This window comes from Symphodus melops (genome assembly GCF_947650265.1).
Source record: "Symphodus melops genome assembly, chromosome: 2".
Lineage (NCBI taxonomy): Eukaryota > Metazoa > Chordata > Actinopteri > Labriformes > Labridae > Symphodus > Symphodus melops.
This window is the reverse complement of record NC_136692.1, coordinates 754,075-772,470: the sequence shown is the minus strand read 5'-3', so window position 1 is coordinate 772,470 and position 18,396 is coordinate 754,075. Positions and strand designations below refer to the sequence as shown.

At 48.5% G+C, this 18,396-nt stretch overlaps 2 protein-coding genes and 1 long non-coding RNA gene across 4 annotated transcripts in view; 1 reads left to right on the top strand and 2 right to left on the bottom strand.

The window, feature by feature from the left end:
- The window catches only part of LOC306818603, an 85,576-nt gene that overhangs the window by 1,652 nt on the left and 65,528 nt on the right, over positions 1-18,396 (bottom strand). The gene's annotated exons all lie outside the window — the stretch shown is intronic.
- Positions 2,380-8,367, top strand: etaa1a (ETAA1 activator of ATR kinase a). The gene is made up of 6 exons (XM_079335823.1): positions 2,380-2,688; positions 3,423-3,554; positions 3,668-3,738; positions 3,826-3,938; positions 4,280-5,538; positions 6,800-8,367. Exons 1-6 carry the CDS (start codon positions 2,553-2,555, stop codon positions 6,907-6,909), a joined length of 1,821 nt encoding a protein of 606 aa, XP_079191949.1. The 5' UTR covers positions 2,380-2,552; the 3' UTR covers positions 6,910-8,367.
- The window catches only part of ppp3r1b (protein phosphatase 3 (formerly 2B), regulatory s1ubunit B, alpha isoform, b), a 35,573-nt gene continuing 28,503 nt past the window's right edge, over positions 11,327-18,396 (bottom strand). The window contains exons 3-7 of one of the 2 annotated variants that reach the window (XM_079337052.1): positions 15,411-15,587; positions 14,922-14,981; positions 14,597-14,781; positions 13,464-14,420; positions 11,327-13,007 (exon numbers count right to left, since the gene is read on the bottom strand). In XM_079337052.1, coding sequence (XP_079193178.1) covers positions 14,373-14,420; positions 14,597-14,781; positions 14,922-14,981; positions 15,411-15,587 — 470 coding nt within the window. In that variant the 3' untranslated portion in view covers positions 11,327-13,007; positions 13,464-14,372. The remainder of the gene's footprint in view (positions 13,008-13,463; positions 14,421-14,596; positions 14,782-14,921; positions 14,982-15,410; positions 15,588-18,396) is intronic. The other variant, XM_079337053.1, reaches the window with a different exon arrangement.

Here is an 18,396-nt window from a genome sequence, read left to right as displayed (position 1 = left end):
CACACACACACACACACACTCCTTTCAGATGTGTGTGACAGAGCCACTTATCGTGGAGTTTATGGCTCTGTGGTGAAACAGTAACCGAGGTGGTTTACAGTCCGTGTTGAAGTGGAGACCTGAAGCGGGGCGAGCGTTAAACTCAAACGAAGCGTTGGGGGGAATTCTCTTCCGGTTGGTGATGGAGGAAACGTGGATCCATCTGTTTGTGTGCATGACGTCACGTCTGCCTCGCTGCTCGTCCTCAGGATCTGCTCTGAGTTAGACGCCCCATCCTGAGTGTCCTCGTTTAAACCTCGGCTTTAAAGAAAGCGTATCGATCACCACATGAACTCAGCTCCAGAGGGGAAGAAGCTGGAATCTGTGCACTGAGAGGAAAGACGTCTGTCAGCTTCGTTCATGGACAAACTGAAAAACTAAATCTCTACAAGAGAGAGAAAAAGTATGGAAGCCCTGAGCTGTCAAACCAAATACAGCTTTTTAATTTCCATATGACATAAAGACCCTGGCTCACCACCGTGCCATATATGGTCATGTCGCCTCACACTGAAGCCAAAGTAGCCTGCCAATAAATTCAGTGAAGAAGAAGATCCCCAAAAAGGGGCGGGGCTACATGCTGACATCTGTCGCAAAACAACAAAACACATTATTCAAATTGCTCTCTGGAAATCCACGGGATGTTTAAACACGACTTGTTTTGTGCTCTTGAGCACCGCGGTCACACAGGAAGTGATGATTAATCTGCTGTGTCTAGCTCCGCCCCTTTAGGGTCTGATCTGTACGCTTGGCACCCGAACAGAAGGATAGCAAAAAGGTAGTTAAGTATTGATCGGTTTTTGTGGGAACGCCAATAAATGCGTCCTGGACCGAGCTGATCCGGGGCGCTTCCTCCGGTTTGTTCCGGTCTTGAACCCCCCCGGAGGCTCGGCGGCTCCTCTAAGCAGACAGTGATAGATCGGTGCGATTACAGAGCTGAATATCTGACACTGCTCTCTGATCCGCCGCCCTGAAAGCGCTCAGACTTTTTTCTAACGAGCCTCTGCCAGCGCCGCGGATCACATTTCAAAGACGGACGATGTCTGCTGGGAAAACAGAGCCATTTAGCCTGCTGCCACACTGTAATGTAAAAACCAGATATGTGCGTCTTAGCTTCCTGACAGCTCCGCTAGGACTCCTCCTCAGAGCGTCCTATGAGCTCAGTGTTTTCTTTAAAGCAGCAGGGTCTTCTACTCGAGCGCACAGGCCATGAAATATGGAGCGTATCTGTGTTTGGCTGCGAGCCAGGCCGAGGGGTCGGCATGAATTCCTCAGATTTCAACTCAGTCGACGTTCATCCGGCTGGAAACAGAGCTGCTCTCTCACAGTTACACAAACGGTTTTTAAAATCGTCACGTTTGATAAAAATGCTTCAAAACTGGAGGCAGCAAAAGTACACTTCGAGAAGTCTATAATAATGTTAATAACGTTTTAACATAGAGCTCTATGGAGACTGACTCACTGCAGGAGACAGACTCTAGTGGACACTGGAGGAACTGCAGCTGTAAAGTTGGACATTTTAACATAGAGCTCTATGGAGACTGACTCACTGCAGGAGACAGACTCTAGTGGACACTGGAGGAACTGCAGCTGTAAAGTTGGACATTTTAACATAGAGCTCTATGGAGACTGACTCACTGCAGGAGACAGACTCTAGTGGACACTGGAGGAACTGCAGCTGTAAAGTTGGACATTTTAACATAGAGCTCTATGGAGACTGATTCACTGCAAGAGACAGACTCTAGTGGACACTGGAGGAACTCTGATCAGTCCGCTCATTTACAGTCTCAGAGACGTTGAGAAAGAGATTGTGGAACAACACTGTGGTCCCCCTAACGCCAAAATGACGATCCTGTTTATGTCCAACTTAAGTGAGCGGATGCTTCTATCCAAAGTGACGTCCATCAAAGATGTCCTAACCTGTTCAGCTCTGTCGCATACTGAGCTTTAAAACATGAAGGTCAAGAGGAAAGGAGATGAACCATGTCTTAACCTTCACTCTACCAGAAGGGCCTTACTGTATTTCAAAATAAAAGCAGCAAGGGACAGTACATAATTCCAAAATAAAATCCGGACATTTTTTATTCAAATGTAAAACACAATTTAAAATATGATTAATCGCGACTACAAATGTTAATCCTTCAGCTGCTCTTCCTTTGGATTTAAAGTCTGAATATGGACTTTTACTTGGAACAAACGCATCTTTTTTATTTATAAGAATATATTGAGTGTTTGTCAAGTTGTTTATGAATTATTAATTTACGTAAATTAAAAAGAAACACAGTTACAGGAAACCGTTTAATTATGATGATGATATGCGCAGATGATATGCGCAGATGATATGCGCAGAATCCGCGCAGCTCTCATGCTCCTGAACGCACCCTCGAAAGGAACCCTGGGAGAAAGACAAGATGGCGGGACGTTCAAAATTGTCAATGACACTCCGAATCAACAACAGAATAAACTGTAAATAACAGAATAAATTCAAACCGAATAACCGACGTTTAACCGCCGGTATGAACGGGGTTCGCCGGAGGTGTGACCCTCCGACCGGATCCACACCGAAGCCGAACCGCCTGAGCAGAACTTTCAGACAGACCCAGACTCAACAGACCCAGGTTCAAGTGGAGCCTCCGAGCAGGGACCAGGCAGGTGAGTCGCTGTTTAAGTTGTTTCATATTGTTGTTCCGCTGTGACGGATTCAACGTCCCGCTCAGCTGCGCGTGCACAACTCTCAACCAAACTCCATTCACATTCCGCGCACTTTTTCTGTTTTCTTGTATTTCCACGAGACAACAACAACAACAAATATTGAACAAGTACTTTTTAAAAAGCACAATGTTTTAGTATAAATTCGGGATACGAAAATAGTCACTAAAAAAGCACTGAAGGTTCTTAAAGTGTCCCTTAAAGATCCTTTGATGAGTTGCCCGCTGTGACGGGTACGAGCCCAGACAACGTCCCGCTCAGATGCGCGTGCACAACTCTCAACCAAACTCCATTCACATTTCTCGCACTTTTTTGTTTTCTTGTAGGTCCAGGAGAAATCCTCATCTATAAAGACTCACACGTTTTAGACTTACAAAGACAAACTTGTAACTCTAAATTCGGGGTAAAAAAACCTCGTATAATTAACCATTAAAGGATCTTAAAGTTGTCTCCATGGATGGGTTGTCTTAAAACGTCCCGCTCTCCTTTTATACAACAATACTCCTATTTTATGTTTTCCAGAATCACAGATTCAGCTAATGATTTGTCACACAAACATTTTACAGCAGCTCCAGGATCATAAACAGGCATGAGCGTGTTGTTCATGTCAAAGGCGACTGAGCGGTAAATGTTGAGGTTTGTTTGAATCATTAACTCTGTTTTTTTAACTTCTCCAGAATTTAAGAGCCCGATCAGAATCCCGAGACCCAGAGCAGGCGGAGGTTTCAGCGGAGAGTCTCCACACAACGACTCCGACGTTCAGCAGGACATCATCTGGGACGCCACGTCTCCTTCTCCAAACAGACTCGGTGAATATCAGAGTCGTGGAATCCGTCTCTCATAGCTTCTGTTCAGGGGACGGAGGTCGGCTTCATGGGGTTAAAAAGAAGAGCTGCATCTTCATCATAGTTTTTGTCTCCAGGTAAAAGAGGAAAGAAGCCGCCTGGCGGAGTGGTGAACATCTCAGAGATCGTCAGCAGGATCGCTCCAAAGGTCAGTGACGCGGCGTGCTGAGAGCTCAGATGTGATCAGCCGCTCCACAGTCTGTCCTGAACGTTTCCGTGTGTCGTGTTTGTGAAGCACGGCAGGCCGAGGGTCGCAGAGCCGACGTTACAGCAGTGGATCGGAGACAGCGCGGCCATTCCCTGCACGCCAGATGTTCAAGCTCCCAAACCGAAGAAGAAGTCCCCGAGGTGCGTCTGATTGGCTGTTAACTGTTTGTGTGATCATTTTTTATGATGAGCGACGAAGTCAACGACCTTCAACCGCTCGAAGGATTTACATTTGTTTAAAAAAAAACAATGACCAAAACAAAGACGCAAACACGCTGTGTCACTGAGCGCCCCCTACAGGCCTGGAGCACGTCTGTTCTGATGTTCGGTTGTTTTGATCTTCGGTGTTTTTGAGCGTGCGTGGTCTCTGAATTGGTGGGCGCTGTTGCAGGTCGTTTTATTTGATTAATAAACTTCATGTCATTAATAAAACAAAACATTTAAATTTTTAAATGTCTTTAAACATTTTATTTTTGTCTCAGGCCGAACGGCGTGGACGACCTGCTGAAGCTGGCCAAACAGTTTGACTTCAACATGTTCCGTCGGGATGAAGAAGAAGTGGACGACCCGCACCAGCAGAGTCTGGAGCTGCTGTCCGAGGACATGTTGGATGACCAGGACGACTTCTCACCTTCACTTCCTGGAAACCGTCAACCAGCTGAGAGCGCGGCGGCGGTGGCGGCGGCCGGTCGAGACGCTCAGACACACCTGGATCTACAAATGGAGGACGATTTGGACTTCCTGTTCGACGGGCCGACCCAGCACGTGAGCGGAAACTTAAGTCAGGTGTCACAAGTGAAACATCCTCCGAGCACGTGTGTGTCCTCTGGGAAAACGTCTGCGTCCTCTCGCAATTCTGCTGTTTCCACGACAACCGCTCGAGCTGCTCCTGCGAACGATGAGTTCGAGGACGACTGGGAAAACGATGACTTGCTGAATGACTCGTTGGTTTTGGAGATGACACAAAATCCACAGAGTTTTGCCGCTCCGACGCACTGCTCGACCCAGAAACCCCCGCGGGAAATAAAACGTCAAAGTCCGGGAAGTGTTCCCGCCACTGGAAGTTTCCGATGGTCGGACAATCCGAGGCAAAGATCGTCCTTCAAGCTGGAGTCCAACCCTCATTTTTCTGTCACGACAAGTCAGGATAACGGATCAAAGAGGTCGGAGAAAGACTCTCTGAAGAACAAGTGTCAGAGATCAGATCCACAGAAACAAACATGGAATCAGAGGAGTTCTGCTCGACCCGCTCAGAGCTCTCCCCTCACACCTGCAGCCGGTCCATCCCACAGCGAGGCCGCCGTCTCCGACCTCCTGGACGACGACCTGAACTCTTTCTTCTTGTCCGACCCGGTGTGGGACGACCCGGCTGACGACGACCTGCTGTGTGAAATGTGTGAAAACGTGGAGAATCAAATCCAGAGCGCCCAGAACGTCCCCGCCAAACGGACCGCTCCCACGTCGACCCAGAGAGCCGCTCTGCAGCCGACCGTCAACAACTGGGACAACCGGAACCAACCGCCAACGGCCAATCAGAAGCCTCTCTCCCGTGCTGCAGGTGCACCGATGAGCTCGGAGTCTTTCAGATGTGCACAGGTAAAAAACTCTTCAGTGTCCGTGAACAGTTCAGCGAGTCTGCAGGTGATCAGCGGGGTCCAGACCGCCTCGCACGGAAACATCCGGAAAGAGCACTTCACCTTTAAGAAGCCAAACAAGCCTGTTTCTACGGTAACCAACAAAGGTAAGAACACGTTCACGTTCACGTTCATATGACCGTCAGGTCCGTGCACGCCGCGTTCCGTCAGCGGGAAACGATCAAAAATATCTAAAGAATTTTAAACAACTCAATCCTGTTTGTGTCCAGTTGAGCCTCCTTCAGGTGTTATTCACCTCCTTTTTGCTCCTCCTTCATGTGTTTTGCGCCTCCTTCAGGTGTTTTGCGCCTCCTTCAGGTGTTTTTCTCCTCCTTCAGGTGTTTTGCGCCTCCTTCAGGTGTTTTGCGCCTCCTTCAGGTGTTTTGCACCTCCTTCACGTGTTTTGTGCCTCCTTCACGTGTTTTGCGTCTAGTTGACGTGTTTTGCGCCTCCTTCACGTGTTTTGCTCCTCCTTCACGTGTTTTGCGCCTCCTTCACGTGTTTTGCGCCTCCTTCACGTTTTTTGCGTCTAGTTGACGTGTTTTGCGTCTCCTTGACGTGTTTTGCGTCTCCTTCACGTTTTTTGCGTCTAGTTGACGTGTTTTGCGTCTCCTTGACGTGTTTTGCGTCTCCTTGACGTGTTTTGCGTCTAGTTGACGTGTTTTGCGTCTCCTTCAAGTGTTTTGCGTCTCCTTCACGTGTTTTGCTCCTCCTTCACGTGTTTTGCTCCTCCTTCACGTGTTTTGCGCCTCCTTCACGTGTTTTGTGCCTCCTTCACATGTTTTGCGTCTAGTTGACGTGTTTTGCGTCTCCTTGACGTGTTTTGCGTCTCCTTCACGTGTTTTGCGCCTCCTTCAAGTGTTTTGCGTCTAGTTGACGTGTTTTGCGCCTCCTTCACGTTTTTTGCGTCTAGTTGACGTGTTTTGCGTCTCCTTGACGTGTTTTGCGTCTCCTTCACGTGTTTTGCGCCTCCTTCAAGTGTTTTGCGTCTCCTTCACGTGTTTTGCTCCTCCTTCACGTGTTTTGCGCCTCCTTCACGTGTTTTGCGCCTCCTTCATGTGTTTTGCGCCTCCTTCAAGTGTTTTGCGTCTCCTTCACGTGTTTTGCGCCTCCTTCACGTGTTTTGCGCCTCCTTCACGTGTTTTGCGCCTCCTTCAAGTGTTTTGCGTCTCCTTCACGTGTTTTGCTCCTCCTTCACGTGTTTTGCGCCTCCTTCACGTGTTTTGCGCCTCCTTCATGTGTTTTGCGCCTCCTTCAAGTGTTTTGCGTCTCCTTCACGTGTTTTGCGCCTCCTTCACGTGTTTTGCGCCTCCTTCACGTGTTTTGCGCCTCCTTCATGTGTTTTGCGCCTCGTCTTGTTTCCTGCAGATTTGGGGAAATGTTCTGCGGCGGAGATCGAGCAGAAGAAGCAGCAGGCGATGGAGAGACGACGACAGAGGCTGCAGGCCGCTCAAAACCTCCACCGAGCTCCAACCTGACGGAGATCAAACAAAAACTAAAGACACTTTGTGACATCATCGAACCTGCAGACATGACGGAGTCTGGACTCACCTGCAGACATGACGGAGTCTGGACTCACCTGCAGACATGACGGAGTCTGGACTCACCTGCAGACATGACGGAGTCTGGACTCACCTGCCTGAAGGTGAAACCTCGTAGACTCGCTGACACGAGTTCCCTCCTGATGAGTGAAATCTCCCGATCAGCTCCTTCTACATTTCAGATCTGTTCTTAAAGTCATGTGACCTTTAATCTGTTCTTATTTCACTCCATGTTGTTGTTCTGACTTTAACGGGACGCTTCATCTTCAGGGCGAGACTGTGATTTTTAATTTCAGATTAAAGTTTCCTCTTTGGTCAGTAAGTTTTAAAAGTCTTAGGCGAGCTGTTTTACTTTGCTTGCAGTCTTTATGCTATGCTAATAACGCTAAGACCACAGAAAAGGTTAACGTTTTTTTACCTGTCAAAACAAGGTTATTAGTTGATATTGTGAGAAAACAAAAATAGTTAAAAAATTACAGAGTTTTTATCCTGATTGGAAAAGACAGAAAAGTGAGAAGCTGAACTGAAAATGTAGTTTTTTAAATGGCCAGCAGGGGGCGACTACTGGGTGTAAAAAGAAGTCACGTTTCTACTTCTCAGTAAATTAAATCCTAACAAGGTTTTGTTCTCAACGTCTGTTGAACTAGCTGTTTCCCTTTGTTCTTTATGCTAAGCTAGGCTAATAACGCTACGACCACAGACTGTTTTATAAGAAGTGGAAGTGCCGATGGAGAAGTCCGGGTTAGCCTCTGATGTTATTTGTCAAGACGTGTAGCAACATGGTGCCTAGCGGTTATTACCCGTTCTTCATGTACAGTTAGAATCCGGCGCCGGCTGCACGGCGTTCCCTCTCTCCCGCTGTTTGGTCGTTATTTCAAGCTTCATGATAATCCGTTTTTAGGAGAATTATTGACAGCATGAGACAAAGTTAGCTTGATTCATCGCTCACGTGGAAGGAAGGAAGGGAGGGCGCTCTACATGGCGCGGACGCTCTCTCTCCTCCCTCAGCGGCTCGTTAGCTTGTTAGGTTATTTGACAAGTCTGACATCGAACACTCGCGCTGTCAGGACGCTGCGTCAGAGGAAACGGTTCATAACATTTATATGAACGTTTGAATATCAGTGTCAAAATAAGACGTGTAAGGCTTAGCTTAGCTTGTTAGCTGCTCGAGACCAGCCGTATTTGTGCTAAGCTAGGCTAACCATGATCCTGGAGAGCTACCGAAAGCTTTCCTGTTCCTTTAAGATATTGAAGCTCTTATTATTCCGACGTGTTTCCTGTCCGATCATGAGGACGAGGGGTCACGCGTCTCGCCGACCTCCTGCTGTTCATCTTTTCCTTTAATGCACTTTAAAAGATTCTTTTACCAATAAAGTTTTACTGTTGAAATCGTCAGTCAGCGTGTTGTCGTTGTTTCTGTGCGTCTCGATCTACGGGAAGCCTGACGGAGATCCTGTAGATCGAGACTTTGGACCCTCGACAGATAGTTGTCCTGCTGGACTCACCTGTCCCTGTGCGGTCTGATGGAGCAGATAGTCCCTGCAGGTAAGCCGAGACAGGTGTGTAACTTAAGTCCACACGGTCTCCAGGGGGGACCCCCCCCCCATGGGAGAGTGGGGATAGACATACAGGAAAGGAGGTTAAAGAAAAGCCCATCCTCTCCGTCTTAAGCCTGCTCCCTTCCAGAGAGGGGGCGTGGTCAGACACAGCTCATTTACATATTTAAAGCTACAGACACAGAAACAGCCTGTTCTGAGCAGGGCTGAAATAGAGGGGTTTATAGACATGATCAAATACAGGATCAGAGTGGATTTACAACAACACACTTCACACACATGATGAAGAGGAGCGAGGACACTGATTTCACCTGAAGAAGAGGAGATGTGACCCCGCCTCTCGCTTAATGACGGCTGGGATCTGAACAGGAAAAGCTGTCTAGCTAATGGATGGATGAACATCAGTGATTGGCCAGCCTCTCAAGGTGTGCGTTTGAGTGTTTACAGCAGATCCTGTTTCTCCCCTGCAGGGGAAATAAAGTCACCTGAGAGGTGTGCTGAACTCTGACTGACCCCCCCCCCCCCCCTTCATTAATTATTCCCGGGCCAATCACAGAGGAGAGTGACAGGTGAGAGCACATGTGACGTCCATGCGATAAAGACTCGAACAGGTTTCAATTTAAAGATGTTTCCTGGTGTCCTCGATGCGTTAAAGGGATTGATGAGGTCCTGTACCTCATTTGAAGAAACCGGATCCTACAAAACAAATCCTGGTCCTGGTGAGTGTACGCTCCAACAGGAATGCTCTGGGATGACGACACCTCCAGCTTTCCGTTTAAGTCGAGACATTAGAGTGTTTTCCTCACACAGGCGAGTACGGTTCTGTTCTGCTTCAGGTCTCGAGCTGAAACTGAACCTGACACTTGTGTTTGGACTCTCAGGATGTTCTGTAATTCAGATATTCAAGAAATCCTCTCGAAACTGTTTTCAGTCTCCTCGGAGCGTCCGGAGCGCCGGAGACACGTTTCAGACTCTCTGCAGACTTTCATGTGAAAATCAATCTGGAGTCTAAATCACAAACAGATGAGCAGCTTCCACGAGAGGCGGCTGGTTGGACGAGAACGAACGAGTCTTTTAATGGGAGGCGACGGCAAAAACGGACCGCCATGTTCTGCAGCTCCATTAAGGAAGCTGTAAGCTCGCCATCCCGGGCAGAGTGACGAGCAGAGTATGTGGTCAATGTTTAATACGGTCATAAACGTTATTCTACAAGTCATCAGACGTTTTATCCAAAGTGACAGAGGAGACAAACAAACTGATCGGAGCTGACAGGAAGTGACCAGAGACAGAGTACAGGTGCTGACAGGAAGTGACCAGAGACAGAGCACAGGTGCAGACAGGAAGTGACCAGAGACAGAGCACAGGTGCTGACAGGAAGTGACCAGAGACAGAGGACAGGTGCTGACAGGAAGTGACCAGAGACAGAGCTCAGGTGCTGACAGGAAGTGACCAGAGACAGAGCACAGGTGCTGACAGGAAGTGACCAGAGACAGAGCACAGGTGCTGACAGGAAGTGACTAGAGACAGAGCACAGGTGCTGACAGGAAGTGACTAGAGACAGAGCACAGGAGCTGACAGGAAGTGACCAGAGACAGAGGACAGGTGCTGACAGGAAGTTACCATTGACAGAGCACAGGTGCTGACAGGAAGTGACTAGAGACAGAGCACAGGTGCTGACAGGAAGTGACCAGAGACAGAGGACAGGTGCTGACAGGAAGTGACCAGAGACAGAGGACAGGAGCTGACAGGAAGTGACCAGAGACAGAGCACAGGTGCTGACAGGAAGTGACCGGCGACAGAGTACAGGAGCTGACAGGAAGTGACCAGAGACAGAGCACAGGTGCTGACAGGAAGTGACCAGAGACAGAGGACAGGAGCTGACAGGAAGTGACCAGAGACAGAGCACAGGTGCTGACAGGAAGTGACCAGAGACAGAGGACAGGTGCAGACAGGAAGTGACCAGAGACAGAGGACAGGTGCAGACAGGAAGTGATCAGAGAGAGCACAGGTGCTGACAGGAAGTGACCAGAGACAGAGTACAGGAGCTGACAGGAAGTGACCAGAGACAGAGCACAGGTGCTGACAGGAAGTGACCAGAGACAGAGGACAGGTGCAGACAGGAAGTGATCAGAGAGAGCACAGGTGCTGACAGGAAGTGACCAGAGACAGAGTACAGGAGCTGACAGGAAGTGACCAGAGACAGAGTACAGGTGCTGACAGGAAGTGACCAGAGACAGAGTACAGGAGCTGACAGGAAGTGACCAGAGACAGAGTACAGGTGCTGACAGGAAGTGACCAGAGACAGAGTACAGGAGCTGACAGGAAGTGACCAGAGACAGAGTACAGGAGCTGACAGGAAGTGACCAGAGAGTTTGATGCATCTGCCAGTAAGGAAGTTGGATAAAGTCAACACGTCTATCTCATTATAATCAGCTCAAATCAAAACCTTTCAGCACCTGGACAACAAACTGGACTGTGAAATATTTGAGTTCCGGTTTTTATATTCTGGCGTCATGTGGACGCTCATTCGTCTTTGGTGTCCAGAAGTCTGAATCAGGAGACACAGAGACCCTGGACATGTCTCCATGTGTGGCCTTACAGTGACACCTGCTGGCAGGATCAGAGCGGTGCAGCCTGAGATGAGACTGTGTGTGTGTGTGTGTGTGTGTGTGTGTGTGTGTGTGTGTGTGTGTGTGTGTGTGTGTGTGTGTGTGTGTGTGTGTGTGTGTGTGTGTGTGTGTGTGTGTGTGTGGTATATTTGGAGAGTGGGGAGTCAGGTGATAAAAAGACACGAAGCATTTCTTACAACTTTCAAACTTTTTATTTCTCAGTTTTCCATGTATGAAGTTTCAGTGATGCAGCAGAGATGAAAACAGGAGTAAAAATCTAAGACCGTGTCCAACAAAAACCCCCAAAGCGTCCCTTTGAAAACCAACAGAAGACATTTCAGCACCGCCTGAAACTAAACCAGCAGGAAGCTCCCACGGAGAGAGAGAAGAGTAAATATGAGCGAGCGAGTGGCGGGTTACAGTGTTTCAGTGGAGTGATGATTCAGCTTTCAAATATTCATTGGCAACATCCACGTGCTTGAAATGTTCATGTTTTATTTATCGTCATTATTAACATGTAAACAACACGGTCTCACCCGAGTTCATGAAATGAGCCAAAACTTTTGAAATGCAAAAACTTAAAGAAGAAGAGTAAATATGTTCCGATTACTAATGGTCACCATGAAACACAGTTTGTAGAACATTATATATGTGATAAGAACACAAGCCTGACACCACGTCTTCAAGAGATGAAACGAGCACAGCTAAAGAAAGGACTCTCCATAAGGGAGACTTCATCACCTCTAACTATTAAACATGCAGAGTAGAAAAAGTCAAAGATTGGAGCTCACACCACATGACCTGGTCAGTTAATACTATCACATAGTCGTGCATGCACAGGATCCATTTGTTTCGCTCATTTCATTAAACGTTGAGACCAGCCTGGTAAACTGGAGCCGAGAGAGAGAGAACTAAAACAGAGCTGATCTACATGCAAACAGGCAGAAGAAGAAGAAACTAATCAAACACACGTCATGCAAACACGTCACAAGTCGTCCGCTTCAGGTACAAAAGTCTTCTGCAGCGCGTCAACAAACCGCTCGGACACCACCACGCGGGTCGAGCCGCAAACCGAGTCCGGTTCACAGTCCGGTATCTGCCGCGCCCCCCTTTCTCTGACACGAGTTAAAAACACATGCAGCCTATCATAAACTAGGAGCGGGACGAGTCCCTCCTGCCGAGGAAAGACTCGAGGCATGTTGTTCAACGATCGGGCCGCTCTGAGGGTTCAGACCAAGAGGGAGGACAAGTCTTCAAGTCCGCTTCAAACAGGATCAACCAAAAGGTCCCAGTCTGAGGACCTGTTAGGTAGAACCAGGTCCCAGTCTGAGGACCTGTTATCAAGGATCAGGTCCCAGTCTAAGGACCTGTTGGCGTGGATTGGTACCAGGTCCCAGTCTGAGGACCTGTGACCTGGAATCAGGACCAGGTCCCAGTCTGAAGACCTGTTAGCTAGGATCAGGACCAGGTCCCAGTCTGAAGACCTGTGAGCTAGGATCAGGACCAGGTCCCAGTCTGAGGACCTGTGAGCTAGGATCAGGACCAGGTCCCAGTCTGAAGACCTGTTAACTAGCATCAGGACCAGGTCCCAGGTCCTTGATTGTAAACAGAGTGAATCATTTTGGGGGTTTTAGACTCCTGTTCACTTTTGTTTCTCATATATAGATTTTTTTACAGTTGGACTCGGACCGGACCGGACCGGACCGGACCAGCGATGAAGACGTCGATCTTAATAAAAAGCGCGGCAGGGGGACGTGGACTTAAACGGGCGTCTCTGCAGTGACTCGGCGTGTTTAAACATCGTCTCTCACTTTTGGTCTGAACGAGCCGTCGCAGGTTCTGAAGTGTCATCGAGCCGCTGCGAGTCGGACTTGGCTGCTGTGAGTCGGACTCGCCGCTGTGAGTCTGACTCGCCGCCGTGAGTCGGACTCGCCTGCTGTGAGTCGGACTCGCCGCTGTGAGTCGGACTCGCCGCCGAGAGTCGGACTCGGCTGCTGTGAGTCGGACTCGGCTGCTGTGAGTCGGACTCGCCTGCTGTGAGTCGGACTCGCCTGCTGTGAGTCGGACTCGCCTGCTGTGAGTCGGACTCGCCTGCTGTGAGTCGGACTCGGCCGCTGCGAGTCGGACTCGCCGCTGAGAGTCGGACTCGCCTGCTGCGAGTCGGACTCGCCTGCTGTGAGTCGGACTCGGCTGCTGCGAGTCGGACTCGGCTGCTGCGAGTCGGACTCGCCTGCTGTGAGTCGGACTCGGCTGCTGCGAGTCGGACTCGGCTGCTGTGAGTCGGACTCGCCTGCTGCGAGTCGGACTCGGCTGCTGTGAGTCGGACTCGGCTGCTGCGAGTCGGACTCGCCTGCTGTGAGTCGGACTCGCCTGCTGTGAGTCGGACTCGGCTGCTGCGAGTCGGACTCGGCTGCTGTGAGTCGGACTCGCCGCCGTGAGTCGGACTCGCCTGCTGTGAGTCGGACTCGCCGCTGTGAGTCGGACTCGCCTGCTGTGAGTCGGACTCGCCTGCTGTGAGTCGGACTCGGCTGCTTCAGACGGGGGGGGGGAGCGGGTCTATGGTTTAAAAACATGCCGTGCTCCGTCTGTTCCTGACGTGTAAATAATGCGACACTCCAGTAAGATAAAAGCATTCAATAATACGGTTACATGTCTAAAAGAAAGACACAGATTCGACCTGCATGTCAATAATCATGTTGTGTTGGCACGTCATGCTCTGCTCATGAAATCAACAAACGGCACGGCGAAGACACCAAACTGTAAGATCCACTTCCTCTGATTCTCCAGACCAAAACTATGACACCAAAATAAATATAAAAAACCCACATACCTTGAAAAACCAGTAAAACATACAGAACACACACACGCACGCACACACACACGCACCAAAAGACGCGCTCACACACACACACACACACACACACTCTCCAGCTTTCCTCCACCAAACTGAGACCGCCGCTCTGCGTTAAAAAGCCGTCCGTCCGCTGTTTAAGTGCGACGTCGAGTCACTGAGAGTTCCTGTTCTGTAGGTAATACTTGGTGGGAGTTTGGCTTTAGAGGGGGGAGGGGGGGGGGGGGGGGGGGGGGTGGGGGTGAGGAGGGGGGGGGGGGGGGGGTGAGGAGGAGGGGGGGATTTTTCACAGAGAAAATACTTCTGTTGAAAACAAACAGAGTGTTAAAGCTGGACGACGTCTTCAAGCAGAACTTCAGTAAACGCAGCGAGAGCAGGAGGTCGTCAGACGTCCACCACCATCTTTTTGTGAATGTCTAATCCACCGACCACCTGCAGGGGGCGACACCACACATCAGGTTACACTCTGAGCCTTTCTGAAAACGCACCAACGGGAGGGGAAGTTTACAAGCTGAAAACATACTCGGCTCCTGAACTACACATTGCAGACTTTGACCACGGGGGGGCGCCAAACCCCCTCGTGTGAGACGTTGGAAGTGTTTACTCACCGCACAGAACTCCTCGAAGGATATCCTGCCGTCTCCGTCTTTGTCTGCGTTGATGATGGTTTTGTCGACGATCTGCTGCAGCTGGGTGTCCTTCAGGTTGTTGCCCACCATCATCTTCAGGACCTGGAAGAGCTCCCCGTTGGAGATGTAGCCGTCTTTGTCCATGTCGTAGATCCTGAAGGCGACTGAAGCGGACACACACACAGAGAGGTCAGCGTGAGGTCACCGTGCTCATCTTGTGATACCGAGGAGGATTCACAACAGAAGCTCAGGGGGCTTTTATTTTGAAAAGCATTTTACAAACATGTCCACACGCGTTACTTACAGCGCAACTTCTGCTCCTTGTCACCTTTGACGCTGAACTGGGAGACGCCTTCGATGAACTCTGCAGAAGGATCAAAGGTTTGAACAGCAGGTCAGATAAACAGCGGCGTGTTCGGGTGGAGCGCGTGCGTCTGTCGGTCTCCACCACGCGCTCTGGGTCACTTTGGTTTTATTGGTGCATCACAAGTTGGGAAGGGCAACAAAATCACAGATCTGTAACGTCCTACTTTGCTACCTTTCAAACGTACGGATCTGAACCTAAAGGCCCCCCCCCCATCTGATCCTGCAGGGGGCTTTAGAGACCTATCGATGGCGGCCTCAGAGCTGGAAACACTCCGTGTTTAAAAACCGGATGGACGACCTCGGAGGTGCTGACCTCTGCTGGTCGTCCTCCATTGTTGCCCTTTGTTTACTGTGTCCTGAAGCCGTTGATTGGTTCCTTACGTGTCGGAGGACTTTGTATAAATGTAAATATAAAACGTGAGTTTACCTTTGAAGTCCACTTCTCCGTTCCCGTCCGTGTCGAATATGTCGATGACTCGCTGCACGAGGGGATTCTGCTGCAGCTCCGGTAAGGACATAAACTCCTCCACGCTCAGGGAGCCCGAGTTATCCAGGTCCAGTTTCTTAAATCTCTTTCCTAGCCTCTTAATCTCATCAGCATCAACTGAAAACAAACAAAGACAAAGAGACGGCATCGTGAGGAGACAAAGAGCTCAAGTGACGGCCGTCTGCAGCGGGGGGTTATTCATACGGGTGTAAGGATGAAGACGCAGCGCCGCCCGCCCCCCCCCCCCGTGTCCCGTCTGTGGAGAAGACTTCCTCTCCTGCTGAAACTCACCTGCTTTCTTCTCTGTCCTGGACATAGTTTGTTCAGAGCTGCTGCCGTGTGCTGCCTGCTGGACCTCCTGGAGCCGCGCTCTAAGCCCTAACACAGGGTCATGTGACGCCTCTTTCAACACTAATCACTCTGCGGATCACCGTGAAGCGGCGACACACGGGGCAGGTGGGAGCCGCGGCGTGCTGTGGATGGACATCATTTACTTCCTGTCCTTTTAAATCATCAGAGATCTAACGAGGTGGGGCACCGGTGGACCAGTGGTTAGTGCACGCGCCCTATGTACCTATGTGGTCTTCAGGCGGGCGGCCCGGGTTCAGACCTGTGGCTTCTCTCTCAGCCTGTTAAACAATGTTTTTACAAACAACGCCCGAGGTCGGGCTTCCAGTAACGCTGCAACGAGCAGCGAGGCAACACGCGCTCCCTTGTTGGTTATTTCTTACTTTTTTATTTTGTCTCTCTTGTTTCAAGTTATGTGTAATATGTTGTTTTTTTAAATTGTATTATGATGCATGGATGTCTGCTTAGGACAAAACTAAAGGTTTATATTAATGCTCAGATATGATACAGTTCAATTTAATTATCCTTCATCAATTCAATTCAAGAAAGTTCCATTTCCAGTTAATTCTTTCAACACTAATCACTCTTTTTTTCTCACTCCTCATCTGCACTGCTGACCTCAGAGTCAGCCTCCAGTTAGACACTTTAATGCATATTGATAGTCACCTTACTGAGCACTGGTCACTTTAAAGATAATCACCCTAATCATGTCTGGTTTCATCCTACTGTTGTGTTATGCTACATCTGTAAGGGTTGACATGATCACCCTAATTAGGTCAAGTTTCACTCTATTGTCTTCAACACTTAATGCTAATCTGCTCCTCAATAGTTGGGTACTCAATGATAATCACCCTAATCACTCCTGGTTTCACCTTATTGTTTTGGACACTTAATGCAAATCACTGCTCCTGTAAGTTGGTGAGCCAATTTACATTCCTGCATTGACTGTTTAATGACTGTACTCACACCTCTGGCACTACCTCAAACACCTCTGTACATGCACATGGAACTAGTTTCTAGAAGGTCAGCACTTTGTTTCTAAGGCTCTTCAACTGTTTACAAGTCTCTTTTAATCAGCACATGTTTTCTCTCCTCACAGGTTATGTACATTATGCTATATAAGTTTTAAGTCTAATGCTAATGCTAACTGCACAGGTTTAACATATAATTATGTTTACTCTTAGTCACATAGGGGCTGCTAAATCTTGTTTGGGGGATTATTGTATACAGAGGGGGGGGGGGGGGGGGGAACAGCAGGTGTGTATTGTAACTAATGTCTTGTGTCCTGCCTGTCTGTATACTGCTACTGGATGCCTTGAATTTCCCTCGGGATCAATAAAGTATCTATCTATCTATCTATCTAATTCCCGTGGAAAGTTTACAATTTGGAATACTTCCAAAAATTCCCAAGTTTACTTTGCAGCCCTGGTCACATCCAACCATGACTGGCTGTAAAATAAGAACTCCTTATATTCGATCACTCGTACAGGACTCCATGTAGACCTCTGACTGCTGCTGTGACACACAACGACCACCAGATGGAGCCCAACATGAAGAAACAGGAAGTGATCAGTTCTGTTCTGCTGCCAAAACAAGCACCGACCTCTCCTGAAACATGTGACTGTAATCGATGTATGAAGTCAAAGCAGCTATTTCACAACAGCCCTGTGACTCAGAGGGAAGAAACCAGCTGCAGGAAGAGGCGGAGCTACAGCTGAGGGAGGAGAGCTTCAGCGTCACTCTGAAGAAACAAAACTTAAAGTCTGTCAGGGTGTCGACCACACAGCCGTCCAGAAAGGTCTCCGTTTGTCTTCAAACAAATTAAAGTGATTTCATCTGATCTTTGTCAACGACACAGCAGAGTCTCTGCAAACACTGGTGAGTACAGCTGATCATGTTTACACTCTGAACAACCAGGATTTACACGAGTGTGTGTGTGTGTGTGTGTGTGTGTGTGTGTGTGTGTGTTTCTCTCATTTGGACTTTTTCTCTAACTTCCTGGTATCGTTGTTCTCTGAGCTCTGATTTGTCCTGCTGCCAAACTGAATTCTATTTCCTCTGGCTGTTTCACAATAAAAGCCTCAACATGGCAAAACCACAATGAGGCTTTATTTGAAGAAGTCAGAAAAGATTTGTATGCAGTAAAATGCTGCCCTGAAGGGGGCGCAGTGTATTGAGGCTGTACTCTCTCTCTCCCCGACTTCCACATTTATCCACTGTCCTCCTCAAAAATGCCCAAAAATAAATGTTAAAAAAAAAAATAGTTCTGCACTAGAACAGTAAAGGTCAAAATCAGCTCTCTCCCCAGCAGAGGGCGCTCTAGCTATACAATGCAGCAACATTGGTCTTTGTTGTTCTCAGCACTTAAAAACTGCTCGTTGAAGATTACTTCAAACACTCCAAAAACATGAATTATTTCTGTCCCATCATGTGTAGATAGATAGATAGATAGATAGATAGATAGATAGATAGATAGATAGATAGATAGATAGATAGATAGATAGATAGATAGATAGATAGATAGATAGATAGATAGATAGATAGATAGATAGATAGATAGATAGATAGATAGATAGAT